This window comes from Podarcis cretensis, assembly GCF_951804945.1.
Source record: "Podarcis cretensis genome assembly, chromosome: 10".
NCBI lineage: Eukaryota > Metazoa > Chordata > Lepidosauria > Squamata > Lacertidae > Podarcis > Podarcis cretensis.
In genome coordinates this window covers 15,224,916-15,246,490 of record NC_137179.1, presented here as the reverse complement: position 1 = coordinate 15,246,490, position 21,575 = coordinate 15,224,916, and the positions used below count along the sequence as shown (strand labels likewise).

The 21,575-nt window shown below is 40.8% G+C and overlaps 1 protein-coding gene and 1 long non-coding RNA gene across 2 annotated transcripts in view; one reads left to right on the top strand and one right to left on the bottom strand.

The window, feature by feature from the left end:
* PLCZ1 (phospholipase C zeta 1) overlaps positions 1-6,819 on the bottom strand; it is a 48,075-nt gene extending 41,256 nt beyond the window's left edge. Inside the window, exons 1-2 of the mRNA XM_079992566.1 lie at positions 6,458-6,819; positions 3,867-3,990 (exon numbers count right to left, since the gene is read on the bottom strand). Coding sequence (XP_079848692.1) covers positions 3,867-3,990; positions 6,458-6,468 — 135 coding nt within the window. The 5' untranslated portion in view covers positions 6,469-6,819. The remainder of the gene's footprint in view (positions 1-3,866; positions 3,991-6,457) is intronic.
* A 222-nt stretch (positions 6,820-7,041) lies between these two features.
* Positions 7,042-9,976, top strand: LOC307225305. The gene is made up of 2 exons (XR_013842850.1): positions 7,042-7,397; positions 9,764-9,976. It is a non-coding gene; the product is annotated as an uncharacterized lncRNA (long non-coding RNA).
* The last annotated feature ends 11,599 nt before the right edge of the window (positions 9,977-21,575 follow it).

Below are 21,575 nucleotides of genomic sequence, written 5' to 3'. Positions count from 1 at the left end.
AACGTACACAGTCCACGTAAAAAACCTGCATGTTGAGCTCTTCAAATCTTATGAACCAGTGGAATGGGACTTTGGGGACACCAGGATCAGACAGAGAAAAGGGCTGTGTAGGGAAAGGGATGCTTTGCATTTCTCTGTATGGAAAGGCTTTTCTCTGATATAATCAAATGCAAGGTTGAGTGTGGCGGTTGTCACAGCTCTGGGTCATAGTAAAGCATATTTGTAAGTTGCATATAAGAACCCCAGGCATAACACCTTGACTATGGTTTCTTTTCTGAGCCACATATTACTAATATAGCTATAACAAGTAGACTAATAAAAATGCTTGTGAGCTAGTAAATTTCATTTGTGAAGTTGCAGTAAAGGCCTCCCTTTTATCCATTAGCTGTTTCATAAATTTTAAAGCTCCGTCAGGTGTTCTGCATTATTAATGTTCCTCTTACAACTTGTGGATACAGCCAATGAACATATCTGCATACTGTTGTGCAAAATTATCATTTGCAGTTAAGCACAGGGAATATTACATGCTCTTGCACAGACACACCATTAATTCTACACACTATTACAAAAATTGCAATCTTGCCATGTTTAATTGATAATATAATTCCTCTGAACAACAGTACTCAGATATAGGTCGGTTAACATGAGTGAAACTGATTTAAGGGACAATCTAAAGCCAAGATCTGCTGGGATGCCCAGCACAGCATAAGCCCCACATCCTCTTGCTCAGCCAGAGATACCCCAGTGTAACATTCTCATGCTGTCAGAGCTTTGCTCAGCTAACTAAAATGAAACCAATAGATAGTATGCTGGTATAAGCCCTGTATAAAATGGGCATTCTGGGGGTGGGGCAGTGGTGGGTGGGGACTAACGGTGGGTCCCAACTCTGTTCAGCTCAACCACATGACCTGGCAACCTAGCGGAATATGCGTCAGCAAAAAGGGTGGTGTAAATCAAATTCTATTTTGAATGCTTGCTTTCCTTCTTGCAAGGCTTAGGCCAACACAGCCAACCATAGCCCAACAATTGAACAGAGTTTCAAATAAAGGTAGGTTCCACCAGCTTTCTGTATTTAAAATGGCCTGTCAGGTTGTAATCCTAATTCTCTTTACTTGGGTGCAAGCCCTACTGAATTTCACTTATGTCCCTCTCATATTAAAATGGGGAGGGAAAGTCATTAACTAACTTCCACTGATTTCAATGGGAATTAAGCGAAATGGCCTAAGTCTGGATCTTACTCATAATTCATAAAGGTTCTGACAAATAAAACTTCAGTCATAGTTTTTAAGCAACATATTTTTGACTACTTCCACTAAAGTCAGAGATATTATATTGAAGTTTGAAGTAGTAGCCTTTCAGACAGTTCTTAGTGAGATCTGCCCTCACTTCCCATGACGTGCTTTGATCACACCAAGAGGAGAGTAGCCCCATAAAACCTGTATAAATTAAGAGGCAGTGTTTCCTATTTGACAATAGCATTGGAGGGCAATGACCCATATTTTATTTCGTTTAATTTGCTTCCTACACACTTTTTCTCCTAAGCACCTTAAGGCATATCTTAGGCCCATGTGCTCCTATCCTTTCCCTTCTATTTGATTGCCCAAGGCATGAAAGGCTGCTGTCTGTTTTCGTTTTTAGATGGTATGCATTAGGTTTAATTTACTCCTAATTGCCATTGTTGTTTCATATTGCTTGTAGCACACTTGCTATCTGATTGCTCCTTCCAAATCTAATTTAGAACAACTTCCAGAGGGGTAGTTACAGACTGCTTGCTTCCTTATAGCCCTGCCCGGTCACTGAGGTCTTTGGGGGAGTAACTGTTAGCAATCCCCAGGGCTTGGATGCACAGCTCATATTAATTCAATATTGTGGGTCAATTTTCTGGAACTCCCTACCTGCTGAGATTCAGTGCCAAATAAATATCTTTTTATTTCAGCAGGCACTTTAAGTGATTTCTGATTTTATAGTTAGGCACTTTCAAGTTGTTATTACAGTGAGCTTGTTTTATGGACATGCACATGTGTTTTAAGGGTGCTTAACTTTGACTGGACCGTGCCAATAGGTGAACACTGTAACTGAAGAAGGTATAAAGAAAAAGCACCTGGAAGAGAAAAGCAGCAGAAGGGACTATGAAGGTGGTGGTAAAGGCTGCATAAGTGATGGCTGGATATTGGCTGGGGGAATGCAACAGAAAAAACACACAAATATTTTCAGGGAATAACATATGGAGCAAAAATGTAAGGGCATGATCCAGCAAAAATTGAGCATTTTAAATGAAAATTCCATATGTGTCAATGGGGACCGATAAAAATATACTTAAATATTTATTGTTATCAACCTAATATTGGCTTGATTGTGCCTCAAATTTGTAAAACATGTTTCTCTCCTATGTAATTAATGGCTTTTTTGACATCTGCATGAGAACTTAAAAAGCTTGTTTTGCACAGTAAATTAGGTTTGCATTGCCACTGCATTAAGCAGCAGCAGAATCTTCATTCTGTACAAAAGCTAAACACTCATAAAATTAAAATCAGATAACTAAATTCTTCAACAAATGTATCCAGCTGAAAAGCATCTTAACTTTCCAACTCTCAAGAGAAAATGAATACAAACTTATTTTGATTTTTCACACAGGAAATGTTACTTTTCATACAACAAATAAAGAGTCCTTACTATTGGAGAGGAAATGTTTAATTTTTTTTTTTTAAAAAAGTTTTGGTTTAAGAAGAGGAAATACATTTGAGAACATTAAGGTTAATAGTTTTTCCTTTTATATGCAGTTTATTTTAACTGTTTCATTTAAGTGACAAAATAGGCAGATGATATATATAAACATATTTATATTTTAAAAGCAGTATTTAAATAACTGATTATGGCCATATAATTGTTACATATATTTATATATTTAGCTAACCCACCAGTTACTTTTGTAACAGTCTGTTGGATACTGAAACAGGATAAATATGGAATTGTGTAACATTAGATAAGTGTGTCAAAAGTAACTTATAATTTAAAACGTAAAGGAGAAAAAGGGAACCTCCGACAGAGACTTTAAATAATAATAATAATAATAATAATAATAATAATAATAATAATAATACTTTATTACTTATACCCCACCCATCTGGGGGGCTTCCAACAGGATATTAAAAACACAATAAAACATCAACTTCCCTGAACAGGGCTGCCTTCAGATGTCTTCTAAAAAATCAAATAGTTGTTTATTTCCTTGACATCTTACATAAAATGAGGATGAAAATATATTGTTCCTTGTTGTGAGAATGATCTATGTCAGGCCAGCAGGAAGTCCTAGAGAAGCATTGTGTGGGAAATGCTGTATATGAGGGCCAAACTTTAAGTTCCATTGAAACTCCATACAGTATTACAAACTTCAGAATTGAGGACACAGCAGGGGATGGGGAGGGAAGCTATGGCATTTATAACATGCCATATGAATGAAAGAGGCTAGACTTTTGAGATGTTGAATGTATAAGGCCAATGCAAAACATGACCACAATGTGCCAGAAGCTGATGACCAAATATTGCTAGCTTGAGGAAAAGTCGATTCTGCAACAAGCGTTTTTCTACTCCGCTCTGCTGCTGCTAGTACTGTTTAATATGTAATGACGTAACTCCAACAATGTGCTAGAAAGCACTGTACAGAACACAGTAATGGCACAATCCCCGACAGAGACTTTACAATACTGAACAAAGAATAATGTATCCAAATATCATTGAACTCAGTGACAAACTAATCTGCTCGGTATTTCACATATAGTAAATTCATCGTTAAAACCTTATTTTAAAGTAACAGTTTGCAGATTAATAGTACTTCCAATCCTATTCAGTTATACAGGTTTTCTCACCTTAAAAATGTATTTCACATGAACATAATCAAAGGGGATGTCAAATTTAGTAAGCAATTCCAAAGTACTTTCAAAATTAATCTTTCCTTTTCTAAACTTGTCATGGATAACGTTTAAAAACCACGTAAATGGAAAGCTAGTTAAGGAAATCAGCGATCTTTATTAAGCATTTATCATTTTTCTCCCTTAGCCAGATTGTGCTGGATCCCTAATGCCATCCTTCCCATTACACACAGTTTTATCCAATGCTAGTCCTACTCATAGCAGACCCATTGAGGTTAATAGACATGACTAACACACAATCATCAACTTCAGTAAAAAAAAGGTAAAACTTCAGTAGTCTACACTAAATACACCTTAGATACAACCCACAGGTTCCTGCACCAAGTCGCTTAGATTATAAAAGTGAACAGTGGGAGCATTGAAGAATATTGTTTTGTTATTTAAACCACCGTTTTAGATGTATTTTTCTGCTATTTTTGTTATCTATGAATAATCCAAGGCACTGTGAAAATTGCTGCAACTGTAGGGCAAAACTATACAATTTAAATAAATGGAGAGCTAATAGTAACACACAAGATAGGGTGCAATAATAGTAAAAGCAAAGATTAAAAGGTTCCTGTGATATATGTAATTTTTTTCCACTGGGACTATATTAAGGGTCCAATATACTTCCAAACCTCAACACACAAAGATTTGTATAGGCTGCAATCCTACAGAAACATTTCCGAAAGTACGACCCACTGCATTCAAGAGGGATTTCTGCCATATAGTACTACAGTGATAAACTGCCTCCAAAGTGCCCAGATATTCATTTTGGGGGTTGTATTGGTGGTGCATTTCCTTCTGGAGAACTTTAGCACTATAGTGTATAAGGACTCCCCGATTGATCTATCCACTTCCAGACTTTATATTGCAAACTTCTTGGTGCAGGGAAATCCTGAAAGGTGCTTGCAAATTCTACATGTCAACAGCACATAATTTCCTAACAATTTCACCACACAGGTATCCCATGCTTCCTTGGAAAGCAGCTCCAGGCTGCATATGTGGATACCCACTTAAAACAGTATTTCCGTGAATGAAGCATTGCTCCAACAGGGAGCACGAGTGGTCTCATTTGGGGGGGGGGCACAAAACAGTTCACTGGGTTTTCCGGTATGTTGAACAAGGTGCAATGCTCCTTACTTGGGAAAAGCTCTATCCCATTTCCCCAGGAATGGTTTGCCTTGAGTTTGAACTTAGCCTGATCTTTTATTCCCCTTCCTTCCCCCCCCCCTCCCCTTTTCATGAACATTAGCAGCTCTGGGATCCCACAGCTAATTCTCCCTTGGTCTCCTCACTGTCCCAAATAGGACTAATTTAGCCAGCTAGCCCTGGTGGTCATCTAATGTTTATTGGATGGATTTCTCCCCTAAACTGATTTTTGAATTCTAAATTTATTGTTATTCACGTTTTATACTGTATTTTATTTTGTTTTTTGTTTCTTCAATTAAGTGGTTTAAATTTGCTCTTAGCCACCCTGAGCCCGGTTTTCTGAACCGGGAAGGGCGGGGTATAAATAAAAAAATTATTATTACAGTGGTACCTCGGGTTAAGTAGTTAATTCGTTCTGGAGGTCTGTTCTTAACCTGAAGCACCACTTTAGCTAATGGGGCCTCCTGCTGCACCGCCGGAGCACGATTTCTGTTCTCATCCTGAAGCAAAGTTCTTAACCTGAGGTACTATTTCTGGGTTAGTGGACTCTGTAACCTGAAGCGTATGTAACCTGAAGCGTTATGTAACCCGAGGTACCACTGTATTATTATTATTATTGAGTTACTGATGCACTTTTTAGCAGTGGGTGAGACTGCCCCCTGCCGTGTGCAATTCTGCAATTGGGTGTGGGTGTGTGTATACATATACATATACATATACATATACATATATACTAGACAGCATCTTGAGAAGTAGAGACATCACCTTGCCAACAAAGGTCCGTATAGTTAAAGCTATGGTTTTCCCAGTAGTGATGTAGGGAAGTGAGAGCTGGACCATAAAGAAGGCTGATCGCCGAAGAATTGATGCTTTTGAATTATGGTGCTGGAGGAGACTCTTGAGAGTCCCATGGACTGCAAGAAGATCAAACCTCTCCATTCTGAAGGAAATCAGCCCTGAGTGCTCACTGGAAGGACAGATCCTGAAGCTGAGGCTCCAGTACTTTGGCCACCTCATGAGAAGAGAAGACTCCCTGGAGAAGACCCTGATGTTGGGAAAGATGGAGGGCACAAGGAGAAGGGGGCGACAGAGGACGAGATGGTTGGATAGTGTTTTCGAGGTTACCAGCATGAGTCTGACCAAGCTGCGGGGGGCAGTGGAGGACAGGAGTGCCTGGCGTTCTCTGGTCCATGGGGTCACGAAGAGTCGGACACGACTAAACGACTAAACAACAATATATATATATATATATATATATATATATATATATATATATATATATATATGTGCATGTATATATGTATGTGCAAACACAAGGACTGTGTGTGTATGCATATACAACGTCGTTAACTCTCCCCCGGTGGTGCTGGGGAATGAAAACAGCCGAGGAAGGATATCTGGCTTCCATGGTGGTCGCTCCTCATGGCCTGTTGCCCTCGCTCCTGGCTTGCTCGGGTGCTTCCAGCAGCTCCTGGCGCGGCATAGTTTTCGCCCCCCGCCCCTGGGCCAGCCAGGGGTCCGAGGGGCGCCAGGCAAACGCCCCCACCCCACCCCGCGCCCCCCCAAAGTGACGCTCCCCTTCCCTCCGTCCACGCAGACGAAGGGGAGCGGGGTGGGGGGGTAGGTGGGGAGAAAGTGAATGTTAAAAAAGGAATTGGGGGAGGGGAGGGGGGACAGGGCGGAGGCAAACGAGGAGGAGGCCAGCGGGCGGGGCACGCGCCACGCGCGAGGGGGACCCGAAAGGAGAAGGAGGATGCGCGCGCGCATGTGCGGCGCCGGGCGAACGCCTAGGAGGCACGCGGGGCTCTTGTGGCGTCACGAGGCCGCGTTCGACGCCAACGGTTTTCTCCCGCCAGCGCCCGTCACGTGGTTGGCGGATCTTTTCCCTCCAACAACCCCCCCCCCCAAAAAAAATTAAAAATTCGTTTAGCGCGTCACCCTCGTTTGCCCAACCGCGCTCGCTCTCTCTCTCTCTCTCTCTCTCAGAAAATGCCGTTATTTTAAAGCGCGGGAAAAGGATTCTCTCTCCTGGCGAGAACAATATGCTGTGGAAATTTAGTAAATAAAATTATCCGTCCAGTGCAAGGGACCTGCGAACGACTCGTTTTAAGAGCAAAGAACCATCCAGGGAAACATAACGGAGAAAATGAGAAACAAAATACCTCACAATAAAAGCCGTGCGGTAACCCCACCAAACAGACACACACACCCCAATAAAAGAAAACACCAACATAGCAAAAATATCGCCACCCATCAAATGGGGGAAAGAAATACTTCCCCTCTACCTCACCTGGTGCCGAAAGGATATTAAATGATGGCGCTGGGTGGGCCTGGCAGGTGAGAAGAATCTTTGTCACTGGGGAACCTCGCCTCAAAATTGTCATTATTCGGAGCAGTCAGTCCTTGTTGGAGAAAGGGGGAGAGTCCCTTCAGCCTGGCCCTCATTCTGCCTCAGCAGCCCCATAAGTCACTTCAGGCCTAAGGCAAGCGCCTGAGAGAAAAACACAAAAAACCACACTCTCGAGCCTGGTACTCCATTCTGAATCCTCACAGAATTGTAGAGTTGGAATCATATTCTAGTCCAAGCTCCTGCAATGCAGGAATGCGCATTTGTCCCACATGGGCGTCAAACTTTGGCATTATCAGCATACCATGCCCTAACCAACTGAGGTCCCAATTTGAGTGGGTGTTGATGTGAGGCATCTAATCATAAGCTTGCATTTTTATTAAAGCTTATATGTTTAATCAGGGCTTGTATTTTAAGAATGAGCTTAAAAATGTTCTGTTTCATGCCAGGCAGAAGACCAGCTGCCTAAGAATCTTGGTGGCAAAATGTTTTTACTCCTAGACAAGGGGGCCCCCTGATTTATAGCAGAAAACAATTCTCAAAGTCGTAAAAAGGGAATTACAGGCTGACAGCCAAGGTTACACTGACCCTACAAATTAAGGGTGGATAAATAGTAAAATGAGCCATATCTTCTTCCTAAGGTTAAGAAGGTCAAGAGCAGTGAAAAAGCATCTAGCTGGCAGAAAGAGAACATTTTTGGGAAGACTTTTCTAAAGCTGTTTCTTTCTTAAACTAAGATCCTTTTAAGATTTCTTTTCCTTTTAAAAGGTTATTTATGTATTAAATATATTAGCTTAAATATAATTATGCAAAGGATTTAAGAAATGCTAGATTCTTATTTCATACAGTTGTAAGAGTTGTAACTATCCTGAAATTAAGTCAGCCACCAGCCAAGCCCCTTGCCAGACAGAAGACGCCAATCGAGCACTCCTGATATATGGTTGTCAGGCCTTTTGTTTAGAAACCTTCAAATGAAGGAGATCTCTCAATGTTGATGTGAACTCAATCCTTGACATATGCATAAAATAAAAATTCAAGATTAATTATCTGTTTTGGAAGGCAATAGGGCAAGGAGGGCAAGAGGTGAGCTGGTAATTAAGATTCCTTGTTGAGACACATGTAAGATATATTACTACTTATTTGTCATTTATAGATAGAAGAATATATAGCTTTTTGATTTCCATAAAAGGCAAGAGGAAATGGGTGTATCTTTTGTGATTGGTTCTAGCAAACAGCCAATAGGAATTTTAACCAGGCTGATTGGACAGAGGCAGCCACAGGAGGAGCAAGGGGGCTGGATTAAGGAAATATAAGTGCTGGCCAGAATGGCAAGAGGCCAGGCCAGAGCTTGGTAACCATATACCACTGTGCCTCATATTTATTTGTCTGACAAATAAATTACTATTTTAATTTCTCTATTGCTGCGTTGAATATTTCATTCCAGCTAAGCGTTAACCACAAGCAGGGTGCAACAGATGGGCAGATCATCCATTGTTTGGTGTATTCTTTATTATACATGATACCCCACCTTCCTCCCAAGGTCGTTGAAATCATGGCATATGTGGCTCTCCCCTCCTTCCCAAAGGAACCTCCAACCTTGGTTCCAACAATATGCTTTGTGGCTAACTTGAGGGGAGGGGAAAATGCAAACTCCGACAGTACTAATGTGAACATTGGGATTTAGAGACACAGATTTGCACACCATCGCAGGTCGTCTTGTGAAAAGAAAAAAGAAGAAAAAACCCTGCTTTGCATGTGTTCTTGCGTGAATTTGCAATTCCTGCATGAACACTGTTCAGCTTTTGTTTTTTGTCTTGTCAGCCACTCGGCTTTCCGTCAATAATAGCACATTTCCTTAAGGGAGTATTGCTAAGAGGGAAGCATAGACATGAAAGCAGAAGACAACTTTGCAAGACCTTCCTTTAAATATCTGCTCTGAAGGATTGCACATAATGAAATTTTCATATGCTCTGAGGTTCCGCTGTCTATTGTGCAATGTGCCCAGAAGAGCACATAGCCCCACAGCTGCTGACTAAATGTAAGAAACAAAACTGATGGAAGCAGATTAGTATATTTAAATACGGTAAATAAATACGGAAACTGAGCTGCCTTTTACAGCGTCACATTTAGGCTAACCCCAAAACTGGATTCGAAGTAACAAAAAATATTTTTGGAAAATAGGAAAGCAGTTACCGGTACATTTTTGCTAGCTTAAATGTTTGTTCTGCCCTTTACAGCATCACATTTAGTCTAACCCCAAAACTGGATTCAAAGTAACAAAAAATATTTTTGGGAAAATAGGAAAGCAGTTACATTTTTGTTAGCTTAAATGTTTGTTTGTTTGTTTTTTTAACAGTTCCTCCGGCCAGCATGAAAATCTCTGAAACTGCAGTCCCAGGTAAATGCAAACCTCGCTGGACACAGCATGCTTCCTTTTGAGTAAACACCGCAACTGTGAGTGTAAATGTATGAAATATTTGAGTAATCTGTTTTGTTCTTTGGCTATGTATCTTTTTTTCTTTTTGGGGAAAACACTTCAAGGACATGATTAAAACATCTATTAATAAAGTGTCAGATTAATCATGACTGATCCCTCTTCTAGGGGCCCTCACTGCACAGGGTTGCAGTCTAAAGTGCTAGATGAGAAAGAGATTCATAGAGGTCAGAAACTCAGTGGAGTCCAGGTCTGTGTTCTGATGATTATTTTTATCAAGCAACGAGCCAGAGCCCAGGCATAATTCCCCACTACCAAAAGGCCTTGTCTATTTTAAAACACTTGGATGGCTGGTTGGTGGCCTATTGCTTATTTAAATCCCATTGTTTTAAGCTCCCCCTGCTTCATTTCTGACAGCTTGATTTGTATTTATAGCCAGGCACTGTACAATATATTTGCATGTATATTCACAATACATACATACCCCATAACTGCCCTATCCTTTTAACTGTATTTATTTTAAATTGGTTTTAATATTGTGAACTGCCCTAGGATGTTGTGGTGAAGGGTGATGAAGAAATTGAATAAAAAATTACAATAATAATTATTAAAATTACACACAGGTGAAAAATGCCCTTTGGGATCTACTATTGGGATTGACTATGTCATGTTATCAGGAGGGGCAGTATCTCTGGTCTGGGACACAACATGGGGGGAGGAGCACAGAAAGAAAAAAACACCATGGTGCATCTGCAGCAGCACAACCAGGTGCCTTCATCTGCCCCAGCTGTAACAAAACATGTCTCTCCCATATTGGTCTCTACAGCCACAGCAGATGCTGTAACTCTCCGACAGTTTTTCACCCCCAAAGGCACACCCCTCCATTGTCTCCTGAGACAAGCAGATGTCAACCAACCAACAATGCCATGGGAGGGGGCCTTTGGCCCTCCAGATGTTTTTGGCAACCTTGCTGGGGCTGATGGAAATTGCAGTTCAGCAACAAAACTCAAAGATTCCTCGCACCTGCATCTGTGCACTGGAGATGAAGAGACCTGACTCCCTTTGTGGTATTTCAGCATTCTTAGACTACAGGCAAATTTCAGAAAATGCTTTATTAATTAAGTTGGTGCAAAGATTATGCTACAATCTGGAAAGTATTTTGAGGGGTTTTTTAAAGGAACATTTCCTTTACTAGATAATCTATCTTTTCTGAAGGACTCTCCTCCCTTGGAGGTTTTTAAACAGAGGTTGGATGGCCACCTGTCATGGATGCTTTAGCTGAGGTTCCTGCATTGCAGGCGGTTGGACCAGATGGCCCTTGGGGTTCCTTCCAAATCTAAGATTATATGATTCTAAGGAAATAATATGGAGATACGTTACAGCAGCATTTCCAACATTAAGGGACGCGGGTGGCGCTGTGGGTAAAAGCCTCAGCGCCTAGGGCTTGCCGATCGAAAGGTCGGCGGTTCGAATCCCTGCGGCGGGGTGCGCTCCCGCTGCTCAGTCCCAGCGCCTGCCAACCTAGCAGTTCGAAAGCACCTCCGGGTGCAAGTAGATAAATAGGGACCACTTACTGGTGGGAAGGTAAACGGCGTTTCCGTGTGCGGCTCTGGCTCGCCAGATGCAGCTTGTCACGCTGGCCACGTGACCCGGAAGTGTCTCCGGACAGCGCTGGCCCCCGGCCTCTTGAGTGAGATGGGCGCACAACCCCAGAGTCTGTCAAGACTGGCCCGTACGGGCAGGGGTACCTTTACCTTTACCTTTTTTACCTTGGTTTGCGAACAGCCTACGGGAGTTTACAACCATTTTGGATTACGACCAATTCAAACCTTGAAGTGCGTGTCCCGGTTTGCGAACTTTTTTTTTTTATTACAACCCCCTTTTTTATTATGAACAATTTTTTTTGGTTCACGAACAATTTTGGGGGGGATTACAACCCTTTTTTTTGGGGGGAGGCCCCATTGGCAAAAGCGCGCCTTGGGTTACGACCTGTTTTGGTTTACGAATGGACCTCCGGAACGGATTATAGTTGTAAACCAAGGTACCACTGTATAACTGTGGTAGCACAGTACAACTTTTCACAAAGATTATGTAGTTTTTGCAGACAAGCAACAAAGGCACCAAGTTTACATCAAATGTGGAATAATATGTAGCGATCATGTGGAGGTATGCTATTTGAGGCATGTGCTATTGCACACGTGTGTGCACGCAAGGCCATTTTAATATTTGAGCATAATATAATACTTGGTGTGTCATATAATAATCGTGTACTTTTTCACAAAAGCACCAAAATCACACCAAATATGGTGATCCTTTGCAGATATTGCAGGGTGTGTGTGCATGTGCAGTTGACAAAGCATAGCATAACACAAAGTGACTCATACACAATGGTCTTCAGACAATGCATTATACTTTGCTCCATCACATGCACAAAGATGTGCAGTACCATATGCCCTGATATCTGCAAATGGTCACTACATATTAGTCTACATTTAATGTAAATTTGGGGCTCTGCTAAAAAAAGCATAAGATTGTTACAGTATATGAGTCACTGTGCATATTATACCATGCTCAGTTGCCTGTGCATGCTCACATGCCCTAATATCTTAACACGATCACCATGTATAAGCCCACACATTGTTTAATTTGGTGCCTTCTCAAACAGTGCATGATTGTTATATAAGTCATTATGCTCACTTGGCTATTTTTGTTTAATATAACATACAGCCTGAAAGAGACACCTAAAATGATTGTTGACTGTTTTTTAACATTTTGCTTAATCCCAATAAATGTTTGCTTTTATTTTTTTATTATTATAATGGTCCAACGTGGCTGCAAACATTATATAAATAGACCAATTAACAGTAAGGCTTAGCGTTTCTGGCTTTTTCCCTTGCTAAATCATGAAAAAGAAAAGTCCTTGTCCTCTTTTGAAAAACTGGGCAGTTGAATGGTATCCTTTAGCTTATTTTAGTTTACTTTGTTCAGCCTCGTTACATTTCTGGTTGCCTGGTTTTTATTTATAGCCAGGCATGACAGTATGGTGTGTGCACTAGACATTTATTCGCATGTTTGAGTGCTGGAAATCCTACCCACAGCACTTGCTCACTGGATCGAGTGTTACTAGCTTATAGTGCTTTCCCTTCAAAGAATTCTAGGCACTGTAGTTTTACATCTCGCAGGTTTACAATGCCCTGAAGGAGCACACTCCACCTGAAGGAGCACGCAGCTTGGGAGTACTTCTGAAGGGCTGTCCTCTGTAAAGTAGGACACATGGCATCAAGGTCCCTCACTAAATAGAGGGGATCTTGAAAATCTGCCCCATCTTCTGGAATATCATCAAGGATACATAAACATCTCAATATTGAGATGAATACTGTTGCTTTTTAAAAGGCATTCTAATCTATATCCTATGAGCGAACTAAATCATCGATGCATTCTGAAACAGAAATTAGAAATTCAAGAAAATAGCCATGCATAAAATATGAGTGAAAGAGCTGGAAGGACTTCAGTAATTCTGCTAAAGATGTAACTAACTGTTCTTGTTAGGAGGTCAGAGATAGCCTCTGGAGCTTTAGCTTTCATTCATGCATCCACTACAAATGGTTCAAGAGAGGTAAACAAGAGACTTTCCACATGATTGGTCTGAGCATGTAATTTGAAAGCTAGTATACTCCTCTGTACCAGGACAAGCTGATCCAATCAAATCTATCATCTTACAGTTTTAGCATATTCTTAGTGTATCTCTTTCAGCTGCATCTCTGACAGAGGAAGCTCATGTAGCTTCAATTTTCCCTACTTGCCTCAGGCTCTCACTATCTCAAGGCAGAAAAAAGTTTTTTTGCTGATTGAAAACTGCCTTTCAACTCAGCTAAGGCAACAAGTGACAATTTTCTAAACTTTTAGGGACCATTTTTTACACAACCCTTTACATTTTCATCTTTCCGAAAGTACTAGGATGAGATGAACATATTTTTCTGCTTTTCATATATATATGCATATTCAGTCATATTTGTAATAGCCTTTTATCAAGTGCTTGCATTGATCTCTGGCATATGCATACCCTGCGGGATTGCTTCAGCAGGAACTGCCACTGATGGATATCTCAATTGCTCTGCACAGCTAAGATCACAAGGCACATTTCAGATGTCAAAATGATCACATTGACTATCGATGATGAAGGAACTGGAATACCATTTCAAATTTGGGTGGGTGGGTAGAAGAGTTTTCTCTGAAATGGGGAAAGATTCTCAGTGAAGTGTAAAGGCCGACACTTTGATACAATCAAGATTAAATTACAAGAAAACAGTATTTTAAGAGCACATTTATACCTCATAGTAATTGCTTATTTTGTGTGTGTCCAATCTCTCTTATTCAGAAGCAACCAGAGCAGCTTACAAAATAAAAATTATGCTTGAACAATAAAAACATGATTACAACAAATAAGAACAGTAAGGAAGTTACAAGTGTTTTATCTCTTTTTAGTAGCTAGCATCAGTTTGTTGGTTTTCATCATCTTTTGAATGCTTTTAGATACCTGTTTTTACTGAGAATTTTAATATATTGTAAACTGCTTAAAGGTTTGTTAGCATAATCAAGTAGTATATATTTTTGTTAAATAAATAAACAAACGGCAACATAAAAGCACCAACATAATCATAGCATAAAAACAAACAAAACAGAAGATCCAAAAAGATGAGGACTCATGCCAAAGACAACTCTGATACCCCGCTACTCCTTGTACCCTTCCATTAGAGAGAGTGAGGTGGGTACCTGAGGCAGCTAGTTTTGGATGAAAAGGCAACAATTGTTAGTTATTTAATTTATTATTACTGGATTACTAGGGAGCAGGAGAAGTAGTTATAGTTGTGGGATTTTCTGCCTCAGGTGCCAAAATAATTTGACCATGTTGTGCTTCTCAACATGGGATGGGGAATCCCATTAGCTGCTCTGCCCAGGAAACAAAATGTATTATGCTCATTCTGGTTTTAAAGTAGAATCAAAAAGCATATGTAGTGTTGTGGCTTGGTGGGCCTGCCTACCGCATATCCTTACATCAACTTTCAAATGAATCCAAATCAGAGGCTTGGAAGTTGAACAAAATGCTTGGAGAAGAAAATATAAGGAGAGGTGGTCCTTTAAGTACCTATGTCTCAAACCAGCTGGGGATATTAAAACAAGAACCGATGCCATAACCTGAAAATAAATAGGTTAGTAGTGCAGATCAAATAGCAACTGGGTTCAAGATACCCTTTTCCAGAAAGCAGCAGCATCATTTTCTGCAAAAAAAAAGGGGGGGACACGGGTGGCACTATGGTCTAATCCACTGAGCCTAGGGCTTGACAATCAGAAGGTTGGGGGTTCGAATCCCTGTGACGGGATGAGCTCCCGTTGTTCGGTCCCTGCTCCTGCCAACCTAGGAGTTTGAAAGCACATCAAAGTGCAAGTAGATAAATAGGTACCACTCCGGCAGGAAGGTAAACAGCCTTTCCATGCACTGCCCTGGTTCACCAGAAGCGGCTTAGTCATGCTGGCCACATGACCTGGAAGCTGTACGTTGGCTCCCTCAACCAATAAAGCGAGATGAGCGTCGCAACTCCAGAGTCGTGCGCGACTGGACCTGACGGTCAGGGGTCCCTTTACCCTTTACCTTTACTACATAATAGCAGTGATAACTATGCAAGTAAAACAATCCACTTTTTGAAGCGTTGTAAACATTTTAAGCAATTTGCATGCATTGTGTACATCCCGTGCTGGGTAGGAGGAAGGTCCACCAGTTAATGACTGGGAAATTTCCATAGGATCACTTGCTGCCTGCAAGTTGCTGAAGTGGTTAAAAGATTGTTGGACTGGGGGCAATGGAACAAAAATTCACAGAAAGCCAAGCCTCTATTAATACCAAGCAAAACCACAAAATTGTGAGCAAGTTTTTCAGGTCTATTCACTTCATTCCCTTGTTTAAGGGAGAATACACAATCCAGAATCCTTTATCAAGTTGTACACTAAACAAAGCTGGAGGATAGGACGCTAGCTTGATGTTGAAGTTTGAATTTAGTTCCAATCTCAAAATGGAGTTTGAGAGGAGACAGCAAAATTAAATAGATGAGGCTCAACGACAGGGTAGCAAACCTTTTGCAACCCCGGGCTCCTTTGGGGGAAGGGGCAAGACAAAAAGATTTTTTTAAAAAAAACATTTTTTTGGCCAGTGGACCGTATTGACTGTCAGCCACCCTTGAATGGGTCACATGTCAGAACTGGGCATAGGCAATGTATGCGTACATACATATGTATGCACACTACAGATATATAGTGCACAGACGTACATATAGACCACACAGACATACACTCACCAGCACCAAGTCCACAACAACAGAAAATCATAGTGTTGGAAGGGACCACAAGGATCATCTAGACTAGCGCCCTGCAATGCAAGAACCTTTCACCCAATATGCAGCTCAAACCTATGACCCTGAGATTAAGAGTTTCATGCTCTACCTTCTGAGCTATTTTGTGATGGTCTGATGATTAGATGCAAATCTGAATGTTGTTTTTGGAAGTCTTCTTGGGTAGGCATGATTTGGCTTTAATTTGAGTTAATGACTTCAAGGATTTCATTAAGAGCTCCTGGCCTTTCCCTCTATAATATGACTATTGCCTCAAAGACAATTTCATCTCTATTGAAAACTGTCTTCAGCAAATGCTGCTGGCCAAGTAAAATATATAATCATCCTCTCCATTCCGTAGTACTCACTCTCTTAAGGTATATTCTCACATAACCCTGGGATATCAAATTCCACAGGATGTATCAATCTAGTGACTAGGGCTACAATTCTATATACATGGAAATAAACACAGTTCCAAGAAAACACACAGGATTGTTTCATAATTTCCATTTACCTTACTGGCCTTATAAGGGATGTGGGTGGTGCTGTGGTCTAAACCACTGAGCCTCTTTGGCTTGCCAATCAGAAGGTTGGCGGTTTGAATCTGCACAACGGGGTAAGCTCCTGTTGCTCTGTCCCAGCTTCTGCCTACCTAGTAGTTCGAAAGCACACCAGTGCACGTAGATAAATAGGGGCCACTGTTGCAGGAAGGTAAATGACGTTTCCGTGTGCTCTGGGTTCATCACGGTGTTCCTTTGTGCCAGAAGCAGTTTAGTCATGCTGGCCACATGACCTGGAAAGCTGTCTGTGAACAAACGCCAGCTCCCTCAGCCTGAAAGTGAGATGAGCACTGCAACCCCATAGTCTCCTTTGACTGGAATTAACTGTCCAGGGGTCCTTTTTGGCCTTATGGATGTGTGGCCATCAGTGCCATGGAAGGTGAGAAGCATTTTTCCTTGAAGGCTAGGACACAATTCATCTAAAAGTACCACACAGTACAGGGGCTTGCAAAAATGGAAGTTCATTGTGGCTTATGTCAGTAACATTGTTCATCTCTTGACAGGTTAAAGGAGAAACAGCCCAATCCAATCAGTATTTCATACAAATTACAGTAATGAAATTACAGCCTCTGAGAATGCCCAGTGTATTTTCCTTGCCACTTAATTTCTACAATTATCCCCTACCCATCTGGGGTTAGGGGCACAGCCTTCTAGGACAAAGGAAATGTCCCAGGGGGGTGGAGAGTCACAGCTCAGTAGCACAGCATATGTTTTGCAAGCAGATGATAAAAAGTTTAATACCCGTTGTCTCTAGTAAATAAACATTAATCAGGTGGAAAGAGTTGGGAAAGACCATAACCTGCTTAAGACTTGGAGCGACATTGCTCATCAAAATACACAGTACCAACGAAGATAAACCAAAGGTCTGATTCACCCTAAGGCTAATGTCCATTCAGGCATGTGGTGCTACCAGTTGCTTTAGATTTGACTGCGCAGGCTAGAGAGATGGTGCTTCTTTTATAAATCTGCTGTTAAAAAAAAAGTGTAACTACTCCTAATACCTTTTTAAAATCTCCATACATTTCTTAAAAGGAAAAGTAATGTTCAGATGTCAGTCTTTTAAAACATGCAAATTTTAAAGGAGAAGGTTCTTATCAAGTCTTAATTTTTCATTCAACCACTTCCACAATTCACAAACTATTTAGCAATCCCCTTTTCTTCTTCTTCTTTTTAAATAATATTTATTGCTTTTAAACCTTACAAACAAGAAGAAAAAGACACAGAGAAAAAAGAAGAAAAAACAAAAGAAAGAAAAAACAATACCATACAATATATAAACAATACACCACACAACATTAACGCATTAAACTAAACAAAACAGAACAAAAACAATTTGAAAACATACATCATACCATTTCAATGCCTTATCTTTTATTCCCTTGTTTCATCGACTTCCTCTCACCTCCCTTTTTGTATTCCACTTCTATTAATTGTTTCAGCAATTCCTTTCCATCTTTCACTATTTTCTGTCATGTAAATATCTTAACTCATTTTAACCTTATTTTCCATTAATACTACAGTACTTATTTATACTTAACTCCTTATAACACTTCTACTAAAGCCATATAATTTCATTCCAACATTTTTCTAACACTCATTAATTTTACCATATTTCTATAAATAAACTTTAAACTTTTTCCAATCTTCTTCCACCGTCTCTTCTCCCTGGTCTCGGATTCTGCCAGTCATTTCCGTCAATTCCATATAGTCCATCAACCTGGTGATCTTCTGTCCAAGGCTCTTAACTCTTTTCCAGGTCCCTTCTGCAAGTCTTCTTCGTATACTTTGTCTTCTGCTGATCTTGTTCTTAATTTCCTTCCTTTGATGCTGAAGAGTAGGTCTCGGGGGAGCTCCAACCTAGCAATATTTTTATTCCTTCTCGACATGTCATCCACATCTCCATGATTAAAACTAAAATTCAAAAGATATTTCAGGACGTGTTTCAAAATCCCTCCAAATCTGAAGGACCCCACAACTCCAATTTCCTCCTGACCCAAGTCCAGATCCCAAAGGTCAGTAAATCCCTGCATGAGATGATCTATCCAACTTTCCTTTTCCAGTCCAAGCAGGGTTCCAAGCTGACTTTCTCTGAATTCAATCATAGAGGGCAACAACTTGTAGTCATCAAATTGCCTCTGTAAGGCTGGGGCTCTCTCCCTCTCCACTTGTATTACTTTAGGTTCAACAATCACAACTTTCTCCCTCGCTTTCTCCACCATTTGGCATGTCAAAGTAGATTCCTGTATCGGTTCCTGAATAGTTTCTGTATAGATGTTCACTTTTTGTCCCAAATTAGTCGCTTTTTGTCCCAAAATATCAGTTTTAATATTCATCACATCCGTCTTCTTGTGGAGCTGTTACAATGACTCACTTATCTTGCATAGTGCAATCACTAAGGCTTCTTCTGTCAACATTCTCAAGCGATCCAAGGTCAATCTTACGGTTTTCTCTTGCAGCTGGAGATTCCACCAGCCCAACTCTTGTAACAATTTCAAAGGCTCCCTCTAGAGGAAACAATTTCTGTTTGTATCAATCCTTTTAAGCACAGTTCAAGCAGTAAGATTAGTTTCAATTTTCAACTACTTTTACTCATTTTTAAACGCTGAAGGAGACAATGGAAACAATGTATTTCTCTTATTTAACTAACTGTCACAGTCAATGAACTTTCCCAAAAACGTCAGTCTTACTAGCAGACCGTTTCCAGGTTCAGATCGGTGGTGATCCAACTTTCTTCACTCTCTCCTGCAGGCTTATACGATCCAAAATTTTCCCCCTCTTCTCCTGCCTCCAAGGGGGGGTTTAATGATTTTAGCCGATGAAAGTTTATTCCTTTACATAGGACTTTCCAAGACTTTAGCTTGCAAATTCTTTGCTTCAATCTATTTACAAAAGGGGAAGGCGGACTTCCTGTTTGAAACCTCCCCGTTTCGGTGCCAAATTAAGACGTTTAAAAATCCAATTTTCCGTTCTACTCACGGGTAGTTGTTTAGAGTCAAATTGTCCACAGGAAAAAGCCAGCGCTCTCCGGCAACAGCAATGCGGCTTCACTCCGTGAAAGAAGCAGTCAATTCGAAGCACCGCGCCGCTCACCCCACATCGCTCCGGATCCCCGAAACCGGGTCTCCCCGCGAGTAGGGGAGGCGCAAAAGGTGCCAGCCAAATCCCACGTTCACAGGCTTCTCCCGCCTGCGATTTTTAGTGGGTCTCCGCCTTCGCCGTGGCGGCCAGACCCTGAATTCCACGGAGCAAATTCCTCCCGATCAGAGGAATTCCGCCATTGCCGGAGACGCTAACCCGGAAGTCTCGCAATCCCCTTTTCTTCAATGCAGCTATCTGATTTGGTTCTGGTCAGCTCTGAACAGTCAGTATTTTGTGGGACATACTAGAAATTTAGGCATGAAATTTTGGCTCTGGTACAACAAATCCGCTTTTTAAAAATGTACTTTTTGCAGTTAAGAAAGTGATGGGATAATGCACCAAAATGTATGATAAATGCATTTGCCCATCACTTTCCTTACCGCAAAAATACATCATTTTAAACAGTGGGTTTCTTGCACCAGAACAGCTTAGTTGAATGCTCATCATCATAGAGCCTTTCTGCAAACAAATCAGAACAAATGCTCAGTAAAGAGCAGACACTGTATAATTGCCATGTAAGCTTTGTGCAAATCAGGATGAATGCTGAATAAACTGAGGAGCCCTCAGACTTAAGGATGCATTTGCTCTGTTTTGCCATTTTATGAAAGATATTTCAATTCAAGATCTAAGTTCTACACTGAGGCCTATGCTTTCAGTCCTTCTGAACAATATAAATATTAACAGCACAATCATACACATGTTTACTCAGAAGTAAGTTTCATTAAGTTCACTGGGGATTACTGCCTAGTCAGTGGGTTTAGGAGAGAAGCCTCAAAGTCTGGAATTTTTTTTTTTATATATAAATATATTTTATTAAGGGTTTTCTTATTTTACAGTGTAAGTGTAATGCCTCATATTTCTCTCCCCCCCCCCCGTGTAACATTTTTACAAATCCATTTCATTTGTTGAGGCATTAGGGGGAGAAGAAAAAAGAAAAGAAAAAAAAAGAAAGGAGGGTGGAGGGAGGGGAGATGGGTGGGGGTGGGGTCGGGTAGCGGTGTTTCTATTATGCTTAATGTATGTAGTTTGGTGTCAGCGTGCTTGTGTTGTTCACTTGTGTTCCTTTGGTGGTGAGAGAGGTTGGGGTTGGCCTAGGATGTGATTGTTTGTTTGTGATTGGCTGTGGTGATCTTTGTTTTCGTGTGTGAGTGAGGTGGGTGGGTGTTTTGGATCAAGTTAGCCATATTGATTTGTATGCTGTTGGTGGATTATTGTCATTGTCCTGTTGGGCTGTGTATATGATAAAGGGGAGCCATATTGGGGTGAAGGTGTCTTCTTCTGTTTGTCCCCATGTCAGTTTCAGTTTATTAGTTAATTTTTCTAGTAGGGCTGTTTCCCATACTATTTGGTACCATTGGTCCATGCTTACTCCTGACAGGTCTCTCCAGTGTCTGGTTATGGTGTTTCTGGCTGCTGAAAGTAGGTGGGTTATGAGTTCTTTGTGGTGTAAATGGGCATTGTTGTCTTGGAAGATGTTTAGTAGGGCCAATTCTGGGGTGAAGTCTAATACTTGCTTTGTTATTTTACATATTTCATACAATACATACATACAAAGTCTGTATTGAACACCTAAAAACATTATAATTGTCATACTGAATCAATGCAAGATCACACCCATCCTGCATCCTGTTTCCAAATGGTAGTCAGGCAGAT